General features: G+C 43.7%; 1 protein-coding gene and 1 non-coding gene across 2 annotated transcripts; one reads left to right on the plus strand and one right to left on the minus strand.

Annotated features, from left to right (window-relative positions):
- Nucleotides 1–767: 767 nt before the first annotated feature.
- LOC117071703 lies at nucleotides 768–870 on the plus strand. Its single transcript, XR_004432455.1, has one exon. It is a non-coding gene; the product is annotated as a U6 spliceosomal RNA (small nuclear RNA).
- Nucleotides 871–6,337: 5,467 nt separating this feature from the next.
- On the minus strand, nucleotides 6,338–10,370 carry ARF6 (ADP ribosylation factor 6). The gene is made up of 2 exons (XM_033188104.1): nucleotides 10,213–10,370; nucleotides 6,338–10,112 (listed from the first exon to the last, which is right to left on the minus strand). Exon 2 carries the CDS (start codon nucleotides 9,629–9,631, stop codon nucleotides 9,104–9,106), a length of 528 nt encoding a protein of 175 aa, XP_033043995.1. The 5' UTR covers nucleotides 9,632–10,112; nucleotides 10,213–10,370; the 3' UTR covers nucleotides 6,338–9,103.
- Between the last annotated feature and the right edge of the window lie 15,486 nt (nucleotides 10,371–25,856).

A 25,856-nucleotide genomic window follows, 5' to 3' on the forward strand; every position in this document is an offset into this window, starting at 1 on the left:
AATTAGCTGGGCATGGTGGCGGGCGCCTGTAGTCCCAGCTACATGGGAGGTTGAGGCAGGAGAATCACCTGAACCCAGGAGGCAGAGGTTGCAGTGAGCTGAGATCATGCCATTGCACTCCAGCCTGGGTGACAGAGTGAGACTCTGTCTCAAAAAAAGAAAAAGAATTCGGATCAAAATTGTTAACTCTTTCTTCCTCCACAAGTAACACATTTCACCAATTTATTTCATTATCTCACTTCTTTCTCATTTTCTCTACACTACACTTGGCCCTCATTTTCTCAGCTGAATTATCATCAAAGTCTCCTGAAAGGACTTCTTTCTTCCAACTTCTATCCATAATCTTGATACATGATTCTATACAAAGCTACTAGATACACCTAAACACTCTCTCTCCTGTTTTATATATATATATGCATAGAGAGAGATATATACATATACATAGAGATATATATATAAATTTACATATGTAAAAATTCAGTGGCTCCCATTACACACAAAACAATATCCAAACTACTTGGTAGAGTTCTTGAGGGTTTCTAAATATATTTTTAAATTTCCATTTTCAATCTTACCTCCTTTCCTACCATTCAGAGTCAGATATAGGATTGTAGGTAAAATACAGGATGGCCAGCTAAATTTCAATTTAAGCTTTAGTATATAATTTTTTATATATAGTATATATAATTTAATACATAATTTTAGTATATTGCTTGGGATACACTTGTACTAAAAAACAGTTTATCTAATTGAAATTTAACTGGGAGGCTCACTTCAGCAGCACATATACTAAAATTGGAACAATACAGAGATTACACGGCCCTGTGCAAGGATGACACAAACTCATGAAGCATTCCATATAAAACTTTTCTTAAATCAAAAGAAATCTATATATAAGTATACAAATAATCAGCTCAGTGAAAATTTTAACTTTTCCTATTTTTCACAATGATGTGTAAAATTCACTATCAAGCAATCAAATTTGATTTTTACAGAAGAAAAAAAAAAGTCCCTTAAGTGCCTAATACTGTGTTCTCCACTGTACAGAAGAGTGAAATTAGACAGGGACTCACAACTTATTGAAGATAAAATGAGAAAATTATGGGAAAGGCTGGGCGCGGTGGCTCAAGCCTGTAATCCCAGCACTTTGGGAGGCCGAGACGGGCGGATCACAAGGTCAGGAGATCGAGAACATCCTGGCTAACACGGTGAAACCCCGTCTCTACTAAAAAGTACAAAAAACTAGCCGGGCGAGGTGGCGGGCGCCTGTAGTCCCAGCTACTCGGGAGGCTGAGGCAGGAGAATGGCGTGAACCCGGGAGGCGGAGATTGCAGGGAGCTGAGATCCGGCCACGGCACTCCAGCTTGGGCGACAGAGCGAGACTCCGTCTCAAAAAAAAAAAAAACAAAATTATGGGAAATTTACTTAAAGCCAGGTATTTATAAGAAAACACACACCAAAAATATACTAAGAACATGAGTAAGCACTGGTTCACCTTAGTCACATTCATAGTACAGCAGAGACTATCTGAATCCAAATTCAGGCTCTGCTACTTATTAACATATACCTCTGTATGCCTCAGTTTTTTCAACTATAAAATGAGAGCCCTATCTCCCAAGGTGGCTGTGAGGATTTAGAGAATTAATACCCATTCAATGCTTAGAGCAATGCCTGACACATGGCAAACATTCAGTAAATGCTAACTCTTACTATTCTCAGAATATTTCTGAGTTTGATTTCCTTAGGCCTAACTCCAACCTAGGACTTATTCATAAAACTAACTTTTAAAGGCCAGGCGCGGTGGCTCAAGCCTGTAATCCCAGCACTTTGGGAGGCCGAGGCGGGCGGATCACGAGATCAGGAGATCGAGACCATCCTGGCTAACACGGTGAAACCCCGTCTCTACTAAAAAAATACAAAAAACTAGCCGTAGTCTGTAGTCCCAGCTACTCCGGAGGCTGAGCCAGGAGAATGGCGTAAACCCGGGAGGCGGAGTTTGCAGTGAGCTGAGATCTGGCCACTGCACTCCAGCCTGGGTGGCAGAGCGAGACTCCGTCTCAAAAAAAAAAAAAAAAAAAAAAACTAACTTTTAAAAATAAACAGATGGGCCGGGCGCGGTCACTCACACCTGTAATCCCAGCACTTTGGCAGGCCAAAGTGGGTGGATCACCTGAGGTCAGGAGTTCGAGGCTGGCCTGGCCAACATGGTGAAACTCCATCTCCATTAAAAATACAAAAAAAAAAAAAACAAAAAACAAACAAAAAAAATTAACCAGGCGTGGCGTGGTGGTGCACCTGTGGTCCCAGCTGCTCGGGAGGCTGAAGCAGGAGAATCTCTTGAATCTGGGAGGTGGAGGTTGCAGTGAGCTGAGATCGCGCCACTGCACTCCAGCCTGGGTGACCAAGCGAGACTCCTCAAATAAATAAATAAATAAATACCCACATGGGCAGGGCACAGTGGCTCACACCTATAATCCCAGCATTTAGGGAGGCCGAGTTGGGTGGATTGTCTGAGCTCAGGAGTTCGAGAACAGCCAACATGGTGAAACCCCATCTCTACTAAAAATACAAAATTAGCCGGGCGTGGTGGCACATGCCTCTAATCCCAGCTACTTGGGAGGCTGAGGCAGGAGAATCACTTGAACTGGAGAGGGGAGGTTGCAGTGAGCTGAGATTCAGCCACTGCACTCCAGCCTGGGCGACAAGAGTGAGACTCCATCTCAAAAATAAATAAATAAAATAAAAAATAAAGACATGCAGAGAAAGCACTTTGGTTTGCCTTATTATAACAAACTTCAAAGATCCAAATTTCTGCTTCTACCACAATGTTTTTTTTCCCCCTCTCATGCTATAACCTTCTCAGGCTATTCAGCTGTAATGGAAAACAACTTTTATAATCACAAATAACTAGCTTCACATAGGTCTTCCCATGAACTACAAATGTTTTCATTTTTTTTTTAAAGCTCATTTGTAAATGTCCTCAAAAAAATTTACTTCCATAATTTCTGCTAGATTACTTTGTAGTAATCTAACACAGTTACAGGTTTCACAACTTTGTAATAAATAGTTTAAAATATAGATTTCTCATCCCACTAGTAATTATTTAGTATTATTTGGTATTAATATATAACTCTCTAGGCAAGAAATAATCCATGTGTGAAGCAAATTTTCCTAGTTTATATTGGTTAGAGGAATAATACTGGAAGAAACCAAATTATCATGCACCATAATAGTTTCCAAGTCAATAAAACACTTCCTCTTACAAACTTTCTCCATAAAAATAATAGACTCATGACTTAATTACAGTAATAGTGGATAAAAAAGCCACAGTTAAACGATGTTATCTGAACCTACACCAACTAATCTAGGTTATCCGGAAGAAAGGACACTTAACAAAGAATCACTTTTAACTTAAATCCAAAGACCAGTAAAACTACCACAAAAATAAAAGAAATATTTAAAATGAAGTGACTCACAGTTTTAAAGAACTATGTTAAAATCAAAACTGAGAAACTACTGATTTCACGCATTTAAATTCATTTAGAAAAAAAATAATCCAGGCTAGACTACTCAATAACAAGTCTTAGGTCACTAAATGTATAAAATGTGGAAATTCTATGTCACTGTGCCTTTTTTTTTTTTTTTTTTTTTTTTTTTTGAGACGGAGTCTTGCTCCATCGCCCAGGCTGGAGTGGCACTGGTGGGATCTCGGCTCACTGCAAGTTCCATCTCCCTGGTTCACGCCATTCTCCTGCTTCAGCCTCCCGAGTAGCTGGGACTACAGGCACAGAACACCTCGCCCGGCTAATCTTTTGTATTTTTTGTAGAGACGGGGTTTCACCGTGTTAGCCAGGATGGTCTCGATCTCCTGACCTCGTGATCTGCCCGCCTCGGCCTCCAAAAGTGCTGGGATTACAGGCGTGAGCCACCGTGCCCGGCCTCTGTGTCCTAAAATTTTTATTAGATTCATTTAACAACGGTCTTTCACATTCAATTGTTCGATTTCCTATATATTTTTATAATGTTTTAAAAATTGGCTTTATATTTGAGGTGAAATGTTTTTCCTAAGAGCCAGATCGTAAATATTTTAGGCTTTTCAGGCCATTACTGTCTGTCACATATTCATGGTTTTTTCTTACCAACTTTACAAATCCTTTAAAAATGTAAAAACTATTCTAGCACAGTCCCTATAAAAAACAGGCTGCACCCAGATTTGCCCTTGGTCATAGTTTTCCCACCTCTGCTTTACACTATACTATTATCTTTCTGTGACTATGTCAATTATACCAATATTGACATTTCCTTCAAGTATTTGCTCAAACATCACCTCAATGAGATCTTCTCCGAACACACCTACCTGTTCCCTGATATGTGTACATACATTACATATTGTATAATATATAGCATATAACCTAACAGATTTTTACTTATCATCTGATCTTTGTTCTCTATCCCCAATCCTCCATTTAAGTTCCATGAATGCAGATTTTTTTGTGTTTTTCTTCACTGTCAATCTCCTGCACCTAAACAGTGCCAGGCATTATTAGTAGGGTCTCAATAAAAAAATCCACCCTCACACTTATGAAACAAATACTATGGACAAAATATGTATTCTACAACAAATGAAAGATACTCGCCGGGCATGGTGGCTCACGCCTGTAATCCCAGCACTTTGGGAGGCCAAGGTGGGCAGATCACGAGGTCAGGAGATCGAGACCATCCTGGCTAATACGGTGAAACCCCCTCTCTACTAAAAATACAAAAAAAAAATTAGCCAGGTGTGGTGGCAGGCGCCTGTAGTACCAGCTACTCGGGAGGCTGGGGCAGGAGAATGGCGTGAACCTGGGAGGCGGAGATAGCAGTGAGCCAAGATCCCACCACTGCACTCCAGCCTGGGCGAAAGAGCGAGATTCTGTCTCAAAAAAAAAAAAAAAGATATTCAAGGACAAAACACTTTCATTTTAAAATTTTTTCAAGTAGTCATAAAACGTTTCAAAAGGGTAAAAGGTTAAAAATTTTATTTTCCCACAAAATGAGGTTAGCTCCTAGTCTAATTCTCTTGAAATTTACCATTACTTGAGTTATGTTTAATTGCAAATTTGTTTTAATTCCTAAATCCCTCTCCTTTAGTGGAACTAAAACAGGGCAAACTACCTCAAACTCTCCAGACTTATTCTGCCTTCTTTGATCTCACCTGTGTGTTCCCTGCCTGTTCAACTCACTGATCTAGTCTGGCAACTTTGGTTTGGCAAAGCAAGAAGTTGTTTTGCCTCTTCTATGGCTCCATCTCCCAACATTCCATTTTTGTAAACTCTAATACTGTAACCTTTACTAATCCTTACCATTTGATTAAAGCAAAAGGCTAGATACTATTGAACATTATACTCCAAATACATTATGTTCAATGACTAATCACTTAAAAATTTATTATAATGCTGTATGTGGTTTTACAAACACAGTTTTTACCTATAAGGAAAGATACAAGACTTACCTTACTTGTAATCCTGATACATATTTGGCAAGGTATTGAGAAAATAACTTTTGGAATTTTTATAAGCTCCATCACCATTCAGATTATGGCTACTGTTTTCTAAGCTTATATTAAAGCATAAAAACTCATTAATGGGGAAAATATTTTCTACTGCTAGCACTGACAATTTGATACTTTGTCACAATATCTTAACCACAATACTAAATACATTAATAAATATTAACATGGGAATTAAATCATACTAGAGATCACATGAAGACATTCTAAAATCAAACTATAAAAATTGCTAATATAGGAGGAAAGGCTTACAAGAATGTCTTTCAAACTCTTTTATCCAACAAGTTATTCATCGTTTTCTTTCTTCCTACCTTATCCTGTATACTACTTTACGTTTACTTTAAATGAATACAATTTTGCCATTTCTATAGGACAAACAATTTGACCTCTAAAAGAAACTTTAAAATCCAGAAGTCTGTAAAGAATTAAGACTTGAATTTAAGACTTAAGGCCAATTCTTTAGACACAATTCTGTACTTCTAAAAATGCTAAGGTTGTAATTTGGAAAAAACAGCATAATAAAGACTGCTATGGGACCTCAAATTTTAAAAATTGTTTCACTGTTGTGTCCTAAATTATCAATCAGATTAAGGTGGTGGAACTAAAACAGGGCAAACTACCTCAAACAGCCAGCATTTACAAGAACCAAACTGATCTTTTTTGTTCTTACAAAAGTCAGGTAACTTCCAAATTAAGTCACCTTTTACCATAAACCCTGGAGAATAACATGGCCCAACACACCACACGTCCCACTTATCTAGTTCAAGCGAGTAACGTAACGTGAGAAACTGCACTGTGTAATTCCTTTATTTTCTGCATATTAGTGCTTTACCAACACTACAACCATAAACACAATTCCAAGTACTGTACTTTTTAGTTTGGGGAGATCACAGTCTACAGACTCATTTACTTATATTAAACAAGATTAACCTCATTCAAAACTTACTGCAGTTTATAAATTCACATAAATACAGAAACTGATGCAATTAAACAACTTCAGGATCTTATTTTTTCAATTCTTAGATTATAATTTTTTCTGCAGGCTATAATTACCTGCTCCAGTTACCAATGGTTATTGTTCAATTTAACTACATCAATTATAAACCTTTTATATTCTTAAGGAAAATTTTAAGTGAAAATTACAATTTCTTACCAAAAGGTTTAGGGTTTTCCAAATTTCAAATATTTGCTTCCCCCTCCCCCCTTTCCAGTCAAACATTTCAAATAAACTAAAAATAACCACATCTCACCTGCAACATTCAATAATAGCAATCACTTGATGTATAAAAATTTAACTATGCCCCCAGTTATTTTTAAGACACAAAAAAATGGCTGCCTACCAATCTGTCTTCACAAGTTAGAAATACTACATTTAAGATTTAACATGAGGGTTTCAAGTTTCCTCCAGTTTAGGCATTTATACCTTTGTGCTTGTTTTGTTTCTGGATGTTACTATAGCATTGATATTGGATAACCCATATTTATATACCTTAAAATGCAATCATTTAAAACACTAAGAATTACATTTATGGTGGAGCTTTGGGAATTTTAGAAAGCAACCAGTATTCTTAGATGTGTTTATCAGCCTCATTTCTAGAGCTATTTCTACTGAAGTGAAACTGAGAACTTCGTACTTTAGTTGCATCTTGAAATCAAAAATCCCTCTGCACCAACAGGAGCCTACATGAGAATACCCTTTTGCATCTGCTTTAAGTAAAACGTCTGTCAAGAGTTTCACTCTGAATAGTTCATTTTTTTATAGTCTTACACTTCTCATACATCTTTGGTAAAAGCTCCATTACACAATATGGCCAAAGCGTGAAGGACCAATACTGTCCAACTATACCATGATATCCCGCTCAATTTTAGTTTTCAGACACCCTCATAAACAAAACCCACTCCACCTTTTCCTGTATACTGCATTTGCAGTCTACATTTCTGAAATTCCCTATTTAACTCCTTGAGGATCACTAAAATTAATCCTTAAGGTTATATAGGAACCAGATGCTGCTTTACAATTCTGCATCAAGCATTAACATTTGGTTCAAAATATTATCATAGTGGTCGCAATCCAGTTACTGGTCCTAACCAGCTAACCAAGTAATCTTGTTAGGATCTGGATATCACCAGCGAGCACACTGCTTACACATGAAGAAAAATAAGTTTACATTCATTGTCATCTGTAGGTTCTTTCTCTTCATCCTACGTCCCCTTTAATAGTCATCCCTCAAGTCTACACATCATTCATTCATCACGCTTCCTTCCTTAAAGGAGACAGTGTACTATTGAACCAACAGGATATCTTCATCATTTGCATGAGTTAATCCTACAAACAAAATTAAATACCTTTTTTATAAAACATCTTTTCCAGTGTTCTAATTGATGGAGATGTGGATCACTCATCTATAAAAAATGACTTATAGCTTCAGCTTTATCAGTTGCTATAATGTGAAAACAGGAATGTGTATTTTTTTCAACTAGGTAAAAGGTGCATATAATTTGAATTGCTAAATGCTTTATTAATGAACAAAGTAAACCTTTTAGTAATTTTTAAATTACTGGTCTCAGGCGTTTGAAACAAGGTCAAAGTATACATTCCAGTTTTGCCCAAAAGTCACTTAAAATATCTACAAATGTTTAATCTGTGTGTGGTATACACCATTATTGTTCCAATTTCTGGAGTCTATTTTTAAAGTTTAAAAAAGTGGGAAAATAGCAAAGTGACTAACTTTGCAGTGGAAAAAAAAAAGTGTCCTTCATGGGTTACACTTTCATATTTTTATGCAGCGTTAAGTTAGCTACCTTGTGGGGAACTTGGGTTTTATTCCTACTCATGCATGATGTATGTTTCAGAACTTATTTGCTGACATTTCAGATAACCTCTTACATTACCTGTTTAACACACTGAGGTGCAACTGGAACATATTACAATGATATTACTCATTACTTGCCACTGTGGGCTGTTTACTATACTGGTCTTAGATATAAAAGGTCACATTTGAAATTACTAAGTTAGAACTCATAAGGAAGGGGGGAAAGGCCTTAAGTATAAAAGACAAACGGCAGTTTGATTAAGCAATAATTTTCAGTTTACTAGATGAAACAGACTTGCAACATAGTCTGCATGAATGCAAAATAAGCCATCTACAGCAAGTGATAAGGAAACTGGGCAAAAAAGGAAAAAAGCATACATAGGAAAATGATTCTCTCGAAATAAAAAAATCAAACTATTATTACAAAGGACTTTACCAAGAACTGCTGTATTTCCCCCATCCCATCTGCTGGAAGTCAACAAGAGCATCTAGCAACTTTGTGTTCATGTCAAATGTCAGATCAGAGCATCCTAATGCAAAGCCAAAAAAAAAAAAAAAAAAAGGAAAAAGGGAAACAAAAGAGAAAACCCCCAAGCTCCCTCCCCCCAAACTGTAGAACAGTAACTCCAGAGTTCAAATTCAAAAGAAGAGAAAGTGGCAATTGAAAGAGGTGATGGTGGCGATAATCCTATGAATGGGTTTTTGATTTCTCTCCTTCCAGGGGATGGGTGGAGAATGCTCATTAAGATTTGTAGTTAGAGGTTAACCATGTGAGCCCCTCATAGAGTCCGTCCCCTGAGGTGGCACAGGAGGGCTGCACATACCAGTTCCTGTCCCGAATCCGGGTCAGGCCCAGTTTCTCCTGGATCTCGTGGGGTTTCATGGCATCGGGCAGGTCCTGCTTGTTGGCGAAGATGAGGATTATGGCGTCCCTCATCTCCCGGTCATTGATAATGCGGTGCAGCTCCTGGCGAGCCTCATCGATGCGGTCGCGGTCGGCGCAGTCCACTACGAAGATCAGACCTTGGGTCCCAGTGTAGTAATGCCGCCAGAGCGGCCGGATCTTGTCCTGGCCGCCCACATCCCATACGTTGAACTTGACATTTTTGTAAGTCACCGTCTCCACGTTGAAACCCACAGTGGGAATGGTGGTCACCGACTGGCCCAGCTTCAACTTGTACAGGATTGTTGTCTTGCCGGCCGCGTCCAGGCCCAACATGAGGATCCGCATTTCCTTGTTCCCGAAGATTTTGGATAGCACCTTCCCCATCGCGTCGGAGGAGCCGGGGCCGGGGGCATTCAGGTGTCCCGGGTCCCGTCAGCCAACAACGCCGCCGCCGCCGCGAAACCGAAACGAAGCCTCCCGGCCGCGAAGGCGCCTTTGCGGCCTGCGTGGGAGGTGCCTCCTAAGGGCAGAGGCCCAGGACCGCCGCTCACTCGGGCATCACCGACCGCACAACTTGATTCCTCCACTCGCCGCTGCCACCCGGGCCCTGAGTCTGCGCCGGGAGCCGCCGCCCTGCTGAGGCGCGGCCCGGCCCGGAACTGCCCTTCCCCCCGCAGACGCCGCGCGAGCGCCGCCGCGGTTCCCGCTCCTCCGCCTTCCTCTCACCCCGAGGAAGAATGCGACCCTCCGGCCCGCCCGCCGGCCTGCGAGCACTGGGCTCACCACCGACCCAGGACACCCGAGAGGCAGCACGGCTCCGGGGCCCCGTCAGGTCATGGATCCTCGCGGGAACTCGGTACGCTGCCTGCAGAGAAACAGAGAGGGAGAGGGGAGTTACCGCCAGAGTTCCAGAGAGGAGTGAAGACAGAGATGGCCCGCCTTTCCAGCTCGGTGCAGGGGGTTACCTCCAGCCGCCGCCCCGAACGCGGGCTCCCTCCGGCCTCCAACTCCTCCTCCCAGTTCTGCCGCCGCCGCTGCCGGAAAAGGCGCCGAGGAAACCGCCTCACTTCCCCTCCCAACCACGCAGGCGCAGCAGAGGCCGACCGTTCGGACAAGAGCGACCTCTGTAAGGAGAACGGCCCGCGCGCCTAGCGTCATGGGCGCCACGCGCCGGAGGGGCGGGGCTACGGCGTCTCGGAGGGCTCGCAGGTGCGGCTGGCCCAGAGACCTGCAACCTCGGACTCTGACCGGCGCCCACCTGTGGCTCTTCTAGCGTCTTCCCTGTTTTTCTCTTCTGCGCTCTGCTCTCCCCTGCCCACCCGAACCAGGGGACAGATCTACTGGGGGGCTCCACAGGGTGGGGCCCACGGGCAGCCCACTCTCTCCACGAACAGAGCTGCCTCCAGGCCTGTTCCCAGACCTCGGTGCCCGCCAGATGCTCTGCGAGTTCCCTCCGCCCGCCCCAGCCTTCGCGCACCCTCCGCGCACTCTCAACTTCCCAGGGAAGCTGTGTTCGCCTTTTTTTTTTTTTTTTTTTTCCTTTTTCTCATCCCCTTCTTGGCTTTCTTTATCCCTTGAATTTTGTGTGTTTCCTGAAAGACACGTGGGAGGCCAGTGTCTCGTGTGGAATCTGCCAGTCAGTGCAGCGCTTTCGGGGAGTTGAGTTTACTCTGCAGCTCTTTTGACTGAGTCCTGTCTGCCTATAGGTCTCGTCAAGACCAGCCCATGTTTCTTAAAAACTGCAGTATTTATCAAGAGTTCTGTGCCTTGCCGCGTTTTCACCTTTTTAGAATGCGACATCTGTTCATCTTTAAATATCACTTTATTTTATATGGTTAGTAGTAGCTTCTCACCCACCTACCCATTCTTTTCTTTCTTTTTTTTTTTTTTTTGAGACAGTCTCGCTCTGTCGCCCAGTCAGGAGTGCAGTGGCGCGATCTCGGCTCACTGCAAGCTCCGCCTCCCGGGTTCAGGCCATTCTGCCTCAGCCTCCTGAGTAGCCCTCCTGAGTAGCTGGGACTACAGGCGCCCGCCACCACGCCTGGCTAATTTTTTGTATTTTTAGTAGAGACGGGGTTTCACCGTGTTAGCCAGGATGGTCCCGATGTCCTGACCTCTTCATCCGCTCGTCTCTGCCTCCCAAAGTGCTGGGATTACGGGCGTGAGCCACCGCGCCTGGCCTCCCATTCATAAATTTAAGAAGCCTAAACGGTAAAATATAGGATTTAGAATATAGAACGACCGCTTGTATGGCCTGGATCTGGCACTTAACCTTACTAAGTTTATCTCATGTGTAAACTGACCGTGCTAACTCCCCCACGTGAAGCTTAAATAATACAACGTGGAAGACTTTAGGGCACATTTTTGGTTTTTTGGTTTTTGTTTGTTTCTTGAGACAGAGTCTCACTCTGTCGCCCAGGCTGCAGTCCAGTGGCACAATCTCGGCTCACTGCAGCCTTCTCATCCCGGGTTCAAGCAGTTCTCCTGCGTTAGCCCCCGGAGCAGCTGGAATTACGGGCGCCCACCACCAGGCCCGGCTAATTTTTGTATTTGTAGCAGAGACAGGATTTCACCGTGTTGGCCAGGCTGGTGTTGAAGTCCTGACCTCAGGTGATCCACCCACCTTGGCCTCCGAAAGTGCTGGAATTACAGGCGTGAGCCATTGCGCCCTGCCAAGGACACATTTTTATATCAAATGGTTAATGATAAAATTAGACTTAGAGTAAAGTAATGTGCAACCTTCAAATATCAAGAGGAGAAAAACAGGAAATGGGTATCTTTGTTTAAAAAGGAAGATGCTATAAACAGCATATGGTAACATACTATTTTTATTTCACAAATTAAGAAAATTAGATAATGGTAGATAGGGTATATGATAACCTTACAAACGTCATTTCATCCAGAAATAAACTTATTAAATATAATATTCTAACAATTATTTCATTTACTTTCCATGTACCTTAAGATGAAGCACTGTCATAAAACTGAAAAGCTTAGTGAAGGGGTGGCCTGCCCCTCCACACTTGTGGGTGTTTCTTGTTAGGTGGAAACGAAAGACTTGAGAAAAGGAATAAGACACAGAGACAAAGTGTAGAGAAAGAAAAGCGGGGCCTAGGGGACCAGCGCTCAGCTTACAGAGGACCCACGCCGGCACCGGCCTCTGAGTTCCCTTAGTATTTATTGAGAATTATCTTAGTCATTAAAAGGATAAGGGAGTGGCTGGACAATAGGATTATTGTAGGGAGGAAATCGGCAGTAAGACATATGAAAAAAATCCTTGTAATATTAATAAGTTTAAAGGAAAATGCTGTGCCTTGAGATGTATATGCGACATCTCCATAAACCTTTTAGCAGTATTGCTCCAGCAAGTCCCACCTTATTCTTAAAGGCGGTTTCTCCTCACTCAGTAAACAAGGCACACAATGGGTATTACCCGGAGATGTTCCATTGCTCAGGGAGGGACAGGAGACAAATGTTTTTCTCTTTCTTGAGATTTAAGAGAATGGTGATGACTTTTAACCACAAGCAGCGTTTAGGCACTTGTTTAACAAAGCACATTCTGCACAGCCCAAAATCCTTTTTTTTTTTTTTTTTTGAGACGGAGTCTCACTCTGTCGCAGGGGCTGGAGTGCAGTGGCCGGATCTCAGCTCACTGCAAGCTCCGCCTCCCGGGTTCACGCCATTCTCCTGCCTCAGCCTCCCGAGTAGCTGGGACTACAGGCGCCCGCCACCTCGCCCGGCTAGTTTTTTTGTATTTTTTAGTAGAGACGGGGTTTCACAGTGTTCGCCAGGATGGTCTCGATCTCCTGACCTCGTGATCCGCCCGTCTCGGCCTCCCAAAGTGCTGGGATTACAGGCTTGAGCCACCGCGCCCGGCCCCAAAATCCTTTTAACCTTAAATCACCTTTGCACATGTCTCTTGCAAGGACAAAGTTGAAGGTAAGGTCACAGATTAACAGCATCTCAAATACAGAACTAAATGGAGTCTTGTATGTCTACTTCCTTCTATATAGACATGTTAACAAGCTGATCTCTCGTTCTTTTCCCCACACATAGGAGTCTAAAGATTGGGGTTCAAGTGTCACCCCCAACCCCACCTCTCTTTTTATTTTTGGGACAGGGTCTCGCTCTGTCACCAAGGCTGCAGTGCAGTGGTGCAATGTCAGCCCACTGCAGCTTCAGCCTCCTAGGCTCAAGAGATTCTCCCACCTCAGCCTCCCGAGTATCTAGGACTAAAGGCGTGCACCATCACACCTGACTAATTTCTCTATTTTTTGTAGAAACAGGTTTTGCCACTTTGGCCAGGCTAGTCTCAAACTTCTGACTCTTAAGTGATCTGCCCACCTCGGTCTCCCAAAGTGCTAGGATTACAGGCATGAGCCACCACACCAAGCCCTTTTTTAATTTTAATTTTTATCCAGGCACCTGGGTTATGTTTTTGTGTTTTGGATTTTTGTTTTTTTGTTTTTGTTTTGTTTTTGAGAGGGAGTCTTGATGTATTGCCCAGGTTGGAGTGCAGTGGCTCAGTCTCGGTCTCAGCTCACTGCAACCTCCACCTCCCCGTTCAAGCAATTCTCCTGCCTGAGCCTCCCAAGTAGCTGGGACCACAGACATACGCCACCACGCCTGGCCAATTTTTGTATTTTTAATGGAGACGGGGTTTCACCGTATTGGACTGGCTGGTCTCAAACTCTTAACCTCAAGCCTCAAGTGATCCGCAGGCCTCGGCCTCCCACAGCACTGGGATTAGAAGTGTGAGCCACCAGGCCTGGCCTGGGTTATGTTTTAAATTTTAAACAGATGAATGCTCCAACAGCTAAGTATAGAAAAACCTCTACTTTTTGACTCAAAGCCTGTAAATGAAGAGATTTCTGGAATTTACATGCAAACCAGCCTTCCCTAGAGAATGCCATTTCATAATTTTTAATCTCTTCAACAACCACATATGTTTATGATATTCCTGACTAAAATAGTATAAATAAAATGCCATAATTTTTATTCATTTATTTATCATTATTTTTTGTAGACACAGGACCTCACTATAACCCAGGCTGGTCTCAAACTGCTAGACTCAAGCAATCCTGCTTCAGTCTCTGAAAGTGCTGGAATTACAGGCCTAAGCCACTGCACCCAGCCAATACTATATCTCATAAGAAATATGCTTACTTGTAAAAAATGGCTTAGACCTTGTTTTTTTGTTGTTGTTGTTTTTCTTTCAGATGGAGTCTTGCTTGATCGCCCAGGCTGGAGTTGAGTGGCATAATCTCGACCCACCGCAACCTCCGTCTCCTGGGTTCAAGTGATTCTCCTGCCTCAGCCTCCTGAGCTGCTGGGACTATGGGCATGTGCTACCACGCCCAGGTAATTTTTGTATTTTTAGTAGAGACGGGGTTTCACCATACTGGCCGTGCTGGTCTCGAACTCCTGACCTCGTGATCCACCCACCTTGGCCTCCCAAAGTGCTGGGATCACAGGCGTGAGCCACTGCGCCCGGCCCTGTGCTTTTAAATTGAAATTAATGTATTCTGTAACAATAGTACCACACACTGTTTACCCTAATTTCTGAATTCTTATAGCTCTTAAAAATCACTCATTCCATAAGACCCTGTCATGTATTTCTTTTTATCTCATCAAGTACCAAGGATGACTCTGACCACATGACAAAGGTGGTCTGACCATGTCCTTGTTTGATGATGACTTTATCCCATTTATCATTTCAAACCTTTAGGCAGAGTTACCCAGAATTGAACAGTATTTTAAAGAAGGAATAAATCCTGGGAAATCTATTAGCAGTAGCTATAAAGTATAAATAAAAAGTTATAAGAAAGTGTATCTTTAGAAAAATTGCTAATCCTGGCAGGAATAGTGATTCATGTCTGTAATCCCAGCTATGCCAGAGGCTGAGGCAGGAGTATCCCTTGAGGCCAATAGTTCAAGGTCAGCCTGGGCAACATAGTGAGACCCAATCTCTACCAAAAAGAAATTTTTAATTAGGTCTCAAAAATAAATACAAAAATATAAATAAATAAATAAAAACAGAGCCGGGTGTGGTGGCTCACGCCTGTAATCCTAACACTTTGGGAGGCTGAGGCGGGCAGATCACGAGGTCAGGAGATTGAGACCATCCTGGCTAACATGGTGAAACCCCATCTCTACTAAAAAATACAAAAAACTAGCCAGGCGAGGTGGCGGGCACCTGTAGTCCCAGCTACTCTGGAGGCTGAGGCAGGAGAATGGTGTGAACCCAGAAGGTGGAGCTTGCAGTGAGCCAAGATCGCGCCACTGCACCCCAGCCTGGGCAACAGAGCCAGACTCTGTCTCAAAAAAATAAAAATAAAAATAAAAATAAAAACAGAGAGGCTAAGTCATTCTGACTTCTTAATTGACTGAGTACTCCAAACCTTGTAATTAGTAAAAGTGCATGTAGTGTTTACAGTAACAGTGGTTGGGCCCTGTGCTGTCAGTTACTTAGTTGTAATGTTAATTTTATTTATTTATTTTTGAGACAGGGTCTCACTCTGTCACCTAGGCTGGAGCGCAGTGGCACAATCACCGCTTACTGCAGCCTCAACCTCCAGGACCCAAGGGATACTCCCACCTCAGCCTCCCAAGTAGCTGGGACTACAGGTGTGAGGCATTATGCCCGGTTAATTTTTTGTATGTGTGTGGTGACAGTGTCTCCCTTTGTCACCCAGGCTGGTCTCGAACTGCTAGCCTCATTCGATCCTTCCATCTTTACCTTCCAGAATGCTGGGATTACAAGTGTAAGCCACTGTGCTCAGCCAGTTGTGATTTTATTATACAATAACATAGTATATAGCGATGTCTTAGTATAAATGTTATGATATTCAGGAAGAAACTTAAGGGACACCAAAGATCTGAGGGCTAAAATCCTTATCTTCTCTTCATAATGATTCCAGCTTAAAATGTTCTAATCTATAGGTTTTGTCATTGGTTTCTGTTTTTGCTTGTTTTCCCCTATAGATACATGAAGGAAAAGGCATATAAGCAAAACACTGACTAATTGGTGAATGGATCACAATGGTACTAAACACATTAACTAATCTAAGCCATCACGCAATATTAGCTGTCTACATTACTTTTTGCTTCTAGCACAATGTTTTGCACTGTATCTGCCTTACTTCCTAACTTGCTGTTTAGAGGTTCCGCCTCTCAAGGGACTCCTTCAGATAGCTAGCTTGATGGCAAAAGCAAGGTGGAAGAACTTTCCATGTTACAGAACCCAAAGAAAAGAATCTTCCAAATCTGAAGAAAAAGTTGGTAAGCTAGCAAATTTACAACTGTTTGTATATTAGAAACTAAATAAATAAAATAACTTTAGGCCAGTCTCAGTGGCTCATGCCTGTAATCCTAGCACTTGGGGAGGCTGAGCCTGGCAGATCACTTGAGGTCCAGGAGATCGTAGACCAGGCTGGCCAACATGGTAAAACCCTGTCTCTACTAAAAATACAAAAATTAGCTGGGCGTGATGGCGGGTGCCTGTAATCTCAGCTGCTCGGGAAGTTGAGGCAAGACAATTGCTTGAACCCAGGAGGTGGAGGTTGCAGTGAGCCATGATCGTGCCATTGCACTCCAGCCTGGACAGCAGAGCAAGACTCCATCCGAAAAAATAATAAGAGGCCGGGTGTGGTGGCTCACTCCTCTCATCCCAGCACTTTGGGAGGCCAAGGTAGGTGGATCACCTGAGATTGGGAGTTTGAGACCATCCTGACCAACATAGAGGAACCCCATCTCTACTAAAAATACAAAATTAGCTGGGTGTGGTGGCACATGCCTGTAATCCCAGCTACTCGGGAGGCTGAGGCAGGAGAATCAATGGAACCCAGGAGGCGGAGGTTGCAGTGAGCCAAGATTGTGCCACTGCACTCCACCCTGGGCAACAAGAGTGCAACTCCGTCTGAAAAATAATAATAACTTTAGATGCTACATAGTGCTGTTTCAAAGAGAGAGAATAAATGAATTAATAAAAAATGAATGGGCCGGGCGCAGTGGCTCAAGCCTGTAATCCCAGCACTTTGGGAGGCCAAGACGGGCGGATCACGAGGTCAGGAGATCGAGACCATCCTAGCTAACATGGTGAAACCCCGTCTCTACTAAAAAATACAAAAAACTAGCCAGGCAAGGTGGCTGGCGCCTGTAGTCCCAGCTACTCGGGAGGCTGAGGCAGGAGAATGGCATGAACCCGGGAGGCGGAGCTTGCCGTGAGCTGAGATCTGGCCACTGCACTCCAGCCTGGGCGACAGAGCGAGACTCCGTCTCAAAAAAAAAAAAAAAAAAAGAATGGGGAAGAGAAAGAAACAAGAAGAAAAGGAAGGAAAAGAAGAGAGTTGTATTGAAAAGTAGAGCTTAGAGCTTGGCAGTGTTGTAAACGGTATCTTAATCCAAAACCCAGATTTAGGTTGGGAAGGTAAAATTCCTTAGAAAATTATAACCAGGTAGGTTCATGTGAAATTTCCTGCTCCATATCCTCTTTTTAAATTTTACTTTATAAACACACATAGTATATATATCAAGAACAAACAATGGAGCAGCTTCTATGCTGTTCAGAACCTTTGAACCATCAGCATTTAATTGTCTGTAGTAGCTCCTACTTTAAGATACAGTTTTGAGCACAATGACCAAGATTTATGAGTGTGGAAATGGTTGTAAAATCCTAGGTAAATGTTACAACAGTTTTACAAGGACTAAGCCGGACACAATTTATGAGTTTGTTTCCATTTCAAGTAAGAAAGATTTATCTTCCAGTAGAGTTAGAAAGAGACTCTGTCTCAAAAATAAAATTGATTAGATGTCCACAAATAATAGTCAAATAGCATAACCTGCTGAGTTAAAGACTGGCTTCAGGCCAGGTGTGGTGGCTCACACTTGTAATCCCAGCACTTTGGGAGGCTGCGGCAGGTGGATCATCTGAGGTCAGGAGTTCCAGACCAGCCTGGCCAACATGGTGAAACCCCATCTCTCCTAAAAATACAAAAATTAGCTGGGTGTGGTGGTGCATGCCTGTAATCCCAGCTTCACAGGAGGCTGAGGCAGGAGAATCGCTTGAACCCAGGAGGCGGAGTTTGCAGTGAGCTGAAATCACGCCGTTGCACCTCAGTCCAGCTTGGGTGACAGAGTGAGACTCCATCTCGAAAAGAAAAAAAATAAGACTGGCTTCAGAGGTAACATTACAGTTTCTTAAACGAGGGTCATTGGGGCTATGCCCCTCTCTGGTGAATTAGGGCAAGAGTTCCCCTGCTGTCACACTATGGGATAAAGGTCAGCTACCCTGTGTGCTGACATTCCAAATTAACTGAATTAATGCCAGAAAAGGAAAGTTCTAGAGCCTTTGAAGCAGTTTCATTTCCAAATGTAAAAATGGGTCTTTCTGCTGCTTATTACATATTTTTAGCATTACAGGAAAAACAAATCATGAATTCAATGTACTTACATAGTTATGTTAGAAGGTTGACCTGGAACATCGTAACAATTTTGATGTGGATAAATCTTCAACAGTGTATCAAAGATTCTAGGAGTAGTGGGAGTTATTCAATGTGTTTAACACTCTTAGGATGTCTTTAGAAACTGCGGCCCCCATCCACAGGAATACAGGAGTAGACTCCTAGCAGTCCTGGATTTTCTGTTGGATTCCTCAGCATGTACATCTCTGGCCATACCAACTGGACCACAGGTAGACTCATTATCCTAATTGGCTAATTGGATTTTTTTTTTTTTTAGACAGGGTCTTACTCTGTTGCCCAGGCTGGAGTGCAATGGCACAATCTCGGCTCGCTGCAGCCTACACCTCCTGGGTTCGAGCGATTCTCATGCCTCAACCTCCCAAGTAGCTGGGATTACAGGCACATGCCACCACGCCTGGCTAATTTTTGTAATTTTAGTAGAGATGGGGTTTCACCATGTTGGCCAGGATGGTCTCGAACTCCTGGCCTCCAATGATCCACTTGCATTGGCCTCCCAAAGTGCTGGGATTACAGGTGTGAACCACCATGCCCAGCCTGGATTTTTATTCCTAAGAATTTAGAATCAGATCTGAAGAAATACTGTACCAGTCCTTCTTTTCCTAATGGATGCATCTTACTAACTAGAGACTGTGTCACAGCCATATTCCTGTTTTGAGTACTGGGAGGCAGACAGAGGTTAGTTTTCAGGGAGAAAGAAAGAAGCAGATGTGTGGAGAAAGCAGAGATGAAGCAGAGACTATTCCTGATGCTCCAAGCCCTTACTAGGGTCTGTCTGCATACCAATCACTGAGTTTCATGAAACACCCCAGTTTTGGGGGGTTTTGTGTTTTGTTTTGTTTTTTGAGACAGTCTCACTTTGTGGCCCAATTGGAGTGCAGTGCAGCGATCTCCGCTCCACTGCAACCTCCACCTCCCGTGTTACAAGCGATTCTTGTGGTTCAAGTGATTCTCATGCCTCAGCCTCCCGAGTAGGTGGGACTACAGACGCGTGCCAACACGCCCGGGTAATTTTTGTGTTTTCAGTAGAGATGGGTTTTTGTCGTGTTGGCCAGGTTAGTCTCGAATTCCTGCCTTCAAGCGATCCATCCACCTCTGCCTCCCAAAGTACTGGGATTACGGGCATGGGCCACTGAGCCAGCCACATTACTTTTCTTTTTGCTAAAGCAAGCTCTAATTGGCTTCTGTTACATATAACCAAAGGCAATCATTTTACAAAACATGTCAAGAAAAAGTAATGTGCAAGCAAAACAAAATTTTAAAGTAAATGCATCAAACATAGATGTTAATGCTTCAAGAGAATTATATGTATATGACCACCATTAGAATTAAAGGGGTAGGGTGGGCTCTTGATAAATCTAATTCAGTTTATAAAGAGCACTGAAGTCCTGGATTGTTTGTTTGTTTGTTTGTTTTTGAGACAGTGTCTGGCTCTGTCAACCCAGCTGTAGTGCAGTGGCACAATCAGCTCACTGCAGCCTCTGCCTCTCAGGCTCAAAGGCTCAAGAGATCCTCCCACCTCAGCCGCCCAAGTAGCTTGGACTACAGAAGTGAGCTGCCACATCTGGCTAATCTTTGTGTTTTTTGCAGAGATGGGGTTTCACCATATTGCCTAGTCTGGTCTGGAACTCCTGAGCTCAAGCAATCCACCCACCTTGGCCTCCCAAATTGCTAGGATTACAGGGGGATTACAGGTGTGAGCCACCACGCCCAGCCTGACTTGGCCTTTTGAACTATGCTTGAATTGCTTTATAAAGCTCTTAGAATAACTTAATGTATTCCTCATACTATAACAATAGTTGTCTTAATGTGGGAATAGAAAAAAAAAAAATCACAGAGTCACTGGAGTTTTTCAGCCAGTATCATTCGCCCTAAACAAAAGGTAAGCATAAAATTAATACAATAGAATTCACTTCCAGGGAGATAGAGTAGGCATACTTTTACCAATTCTTTTTCTAAGTACAACTAAAAACCTGAGGCATTACAAAGAAAAGAAGCATAAGAAGACTATGCCAGCTGGAGAGAAGGAGGCAGGCTGGTTAGCGACCTGGAGACCCAAGGAATGACTTAGTGGTAAGTTTCTCGCTGCTCTTTTGTCCTCATCTCTTCCAAACCTGGAACTTAAGAAGCTGAAACCTTGAAATACGAAAGAAGCTCCAAGAAAAGCCTTCTCTCTTTAGCCAAATGATGAGGAAAGGGGCAGGAAGACAGACAGCCAAAGGACCAGAAGACGGCCTAGAAAGGCAGAAAACTTTTAGAAAATAACCATGTCAGCCAAACACCAAAGAAAAATCTGTGGCCCCACTTCCACCAATGGTAATAAAGGCCAGGTGGAGAGCTATCAACCTAAAGAGAAAAAACGGAGGCAATCTTAAGTAGAGCGTTTACTTGGGTCAAGTTTGAGAACTGCAAACCAGGAGTATAGATCCAAGTTGCCCTGAATATACTCCGATTAGCAGTCATTACAAGTGTGTTTCTTTTTCTTTCTTTCTTTCTTTTTTTTTTTTTTTTTTTTTTTGAGACGGATCTTGCTCTGTCGCAGGGGCTGGAGTGCAGTGGCGGATCTCAGCTCACTGCAAGCTCCGCCTCCCGGTTCACGCCATTCTCCTGCCTCAGCCTCCCGAGTAGCTGGGACTACAGGCGCCCACCACCTCGCCCGGCTAGTTTTTTGTATTTTTAGTAGAGACGGGGTTCACAGTGTTCGCCAGGATGGTCTCGATCTCCTGACCTCGTGATCCGCCCGTCTCGGCCTCCCAAAGTGCTGGGATTACAGGCTGAGCCACCGCGCCCGGCCTTTTTTTTTTTTGAGACAGAGTCTCACTCTGTCACTCAGGCTGGAGTGCAGTGGCTCCATCTCGGCTCACTGCAACCTCTGCCTCCTGCCTTAGCCTCCCAAGTAGCTGAGACTACAGGCATGTGCCACCATACCCAGCTACTTTTTTTTGTATTTTTAGTAGAGTTGGGGTTTCACTATGTTGGCCAGGCTGGTCTCGGACTCCTGACCTCAAGTAATCCACCTACCTTGGCCTGCCAAAGTGCTGGGATTACAGTCATAAACTACTGTGCCTGGCCACAAGTGTGTTTCTAAAGGAAATAAAAGAGGCAGTTCCTAGATTGTTTACCAAGATTTACATTAAAATAACTTAAGCTATTGGTTGGCTATACATTGTTCTTTGTATCACAAGTTCCAGGAACATGAAGACAATGGGTGAGACAGCTAATTAGGAACAAAATGCTAGTCAGGAACAATTGCCACCAGCCAAGAGTGGTGGCTCGCTTGAACTCAGGAGTTTGAGACTTGGGCAACATGGTGAAACCCTGTCTCTACAAAATACAAAAATTAGCTGGGTGTGGTGGCGCATGCCTGTAGTCCCAGCTACTCAGGAGACTAAAGTGGGAGGATTGCTTGAGCCCAGGAAGTTGAGGCTGCAGTGAACAGAGATTGTGCCACTGCTCTCCAGCCTGAGAGAGACTCAAAAAAAAAAAAATGGCCCCCAGACATGGGTGGGGAGGTGCCTGAAGGCCCAAACTCAAGTCTCTGGGCCTGATAAGTTTTACATACCTCACAGAGCTCAGACTGTTCAGAGCTGTCTTTCTTTTCGTAGAGCCTAGGCATCTGCACTTGCCAGGCTCTTAATAAGGTGCCGCAGTCTCTTGTCCCCTCACCAAGTTGAGTAGGGAACAGGGTTGTCCATCCCCACCAGATGATAATGAGCCCCACCCAAATTCTTGGTGTCAATGGAGACCACTTGGGGAACCTGGATGGCTACCTTCCTTTGGCAGTAGGAGGCATTGAACCCCGCCCTGCTGGGGTGGATCAGAGGAGGCCTACTGGAAAGTCAGGATTTTCACTATAAGGAGTCCAGTTCCCTCTCCCACCACTACTTCCTTCTGATATTGTGATATATTAATGAGAGATCTATATTTGATTTTTAGTCCCAGTTTCTTGCACAAAACTTTTTTTTTTTTTTTTGAGACAGAATCTTGCTCTGTTGCCAGGCAGGAGTGCAGTGGCATAATCTCGGCTCACTGCAACCTCTGCCTCCTGGGTTCAAGCGATTCCACTGCCTCAGCCTCCCAACTAGCTGGGACTACAGGCATGCACCACCACGCCCAGCTAATTTTTTGTATTTTAGTAGAGATGGGGTTTCACCATGTTGGCCAGGATGGTCTTGATCTCCTGACCTTGTGATCTGCCTGCCTCAGCCTCCCAAAGTGCTGGGATTAAAGGCGTGAGCCACCGCGCCAGGCCACAAAACTTCTGAGACCCTTGAAATTTCCTGACTGATAGATGTGAGGGGAACATCTTTTGTTACTCATCACGTTAACTAAAAATGAAATCCTAAGCCCTGCAACTGACTGAATGAACCACCTCTTGGCCAAGAGGACCCTAAAGAAACTGTAAAAACTGAGTTCCTGGCTATAATAAGATGGGAGGTCATACATGCCTCTTTGTACCCCCTCCCTGTTGCAGTTTAGACACAACTGACCAGCATTAATGTTAAAATAGAGATCATAAGATTGACAGAACAGGTTGGGCACGGAGGCTCATGTCTGTAATCCCAACACTTTGAGAGCCAGAGGCAAAGGATTGCTTGAGCTCAGGAGTTAGTTAAGAGATCAGCCTGTGTAACCGCCCAATGGATTCACCTTGCCCACTGTTTAGACAGAGCCAATTTATCAAGACAGGGGAATGGCAATAGAGAAAGAGTTATTCATGCAGAGCCAGCTGTGCTGGAGACCAGAGTTTTATTGTTATTCAAATCAGTCTCCTGGAGCATTCAAGGATCAGAGTAGGATTTTTGTTGTTGTTTTTCTTTTTCTTTTTTTTTTTTTTTTTTTTTGAGAGGTAGTCTCACTCTGTTGCCCAGGCTGGAGTGCAGTGGTGCGATCTCACTGCAACCTCCTCCTCCCAGCAAGGGAGGCAAGCGATTCTTCTGCTTCAGCCTCTCGAGTAACTGGGATTACAGGTGCGCCATCAGGCCGGACTAATTTTTGTATTTTTAGTAGAGATGGGGTTTTGCCATGTTGGTCAGGCTGGTCTCAAACTCCTGACCTCAAGTGATCCGCCCAACTCTGCCTCCCAAAGTGCTGGGATTACAGGCGTGAGCCACTGCACTGAGCCCAGGATCGGAGTTTTTAAGGACAATTTGGTGGGTGAGGGGTAGCCAGTGAGTCACGAGTGCTGATTGGTCAGGTAGGAGATGAAATGAAGGGAGTTGAAGCTTTCCTCTTGCACTGAGTCAGTTCCTGGGTGGGGGCAACAAGATCACATGAGCCAGTTTATCAGTCTGGGTGGTGCCAGTTGATCCATCAAGTTCAGAGTCTGCAAAATATCTCAAGCACTGCTCTGCGTCTTTACAATGGTGATGTTAGCTCCAGGAGCAATTTGGGAAGGGTCAGAATCTTGTCGCCTCCAGCTGCATGACTCCTAAACCATAATTTCTAATATTTTGGCTAGTTCATTAGTCCCACAAAGGCAGCCTAGTCTCCAGGCAAGAAGGGGGTTTGTTTTGGGAAAGGGCTGTTATCATCTTTGTTTTAAACCATAAACTAAAAACTAAGTTCCTCCCAAAGTTACTTTGGCCTACGCCCAGGAATGAACAAGGACAGATTGGAGATTAGAAGCAAGTTGGAGTTGGTTAGGTTCAGATCTCTTTCACTGTGTCAGTTCCAATTTTGCAATGGCGGTTTCACCTGAACACCGTAGGGAGACCACCCTCCCACCCTCCCCATCTACAAAAGTAAAATAAAATAAAGTTAGCTGGTTATGGTGGTGCACACCTGTGGTACCAGCTACTTGGAAGGGTGAGGATTGCTTGAGCCTGGAGTTCGAGGCTGCAGTGAGCTGTGATTGTGCCCTGGCACTCCAGCTTGGGTGACAGAGCAAGACGCTGTCTCAAAAAGACTGACAGAAGGACGCAGTAGCTCACGGCTGTAATCCCAACAGTTTGGGACGCCGAGGCGGGCAGATCACCTGAGGTCAGGAGTTCAAGACCAGCCTGACCAACATGGAGAAACCCCGTCTCTACTAAAAATACAAAATTAGCTGGGCGTGGTGGCACATGCCTGTAATCCCAGCTACACAGGAGGCTGAGGCAGGAGTATCACTTGAACCCGGGAGGCAGAGGTTGCGATGAGCTGAGATCACGCCATTGCACTCCAGCCTAGGCAAAAGAGCGAAACTCCATCTCAAAAACAAAAAAGACTGATAGAATGGATTATCTTTATGGTAATAAGATACAAATTATAAACAGGACCTAAGGCCATGCCAGGCAAGCATTAAGCCATGCACTCCTACACTTAAAGAAAAACCTATGTCCTAGCCACCACAAGGTTTGTCTTTTTCTCTAGCAGCTAAATAAGCACTGGCCTTGAGATAAACAATGTTGAAGCGGTTGCAGTTTAGAACCGCCAGATGCTGACCAACTGACTCTTTGTTCCATAAGCCATAACTACAGCTCTGATTGGACAAGAGACTGATTTCAGTAACTTTCTCCTGATAAGAAGACCACTGACCAAGGACTGGGTCTGGCCAGTTCACGGAGACTGCGCACTTAAAAGTCCTTTTGTGTCCTGAAAAGACCTTTGATGAATAGGGCCTAACCGTAATACATTTAAATGTTAAGTCTCCACCCCAAGGTGAACATAGTTCATGTGTAACATCCATGTTTATTCAACATGCATGCACCAGGACCACCTTCATGAATATTCATAGCTCCTCCTCTAGCCTGTTAAATATGTATGTTTAGCCAACTACTTCAGTATAAAGCTCCTACCCCAGCCCCACCTCCTTTGAAATGCCTGTTTCCAGGTCTCTACTGGAGGCTGCGCTTCCCAGCCTCCAGGATAGCCACCTTGCAGGCTATAACGCTTTACAAGAAATAAAGTCTCCATTTCTAAATTTATAGATCTTGTGATTTTTTTTTTTTTTTTTTTTTTTTTTTGAGACGGAGTCTGCTCTGTCGCCAGGCTGGAGTGCAGTGGCCGGATCTCAGCTCACTGCAAGCTCTGCCTCCCGGGTTTAGGCCATTCTCTCGCCTCAGCCTCCCGAGGAGCTGGGACTACAGGCGCCTGCCATCTCGCCCGCTAATTTTTTGTATTTTTTTTTTTTTAGTAGAGACGGGGTT

Source organism: Trachypithecus francoisi, unplaced genomic scaffold (assembly GCF_009764315.1).
Source record: "Trachypithecus francoisi isolate TF-2019V2 unplaced genomic scaffold, Tfra_2.0 Lachesis_group3, whole genome shotgun sequence".
NCBI classification, from domain to species: domain Eukaryota; kingdom Metazoa; phylum Chordata; class Mammalia; order Primates; family Cercopithecidae; genus Trachypithecus; species Trachypithecus francoisi.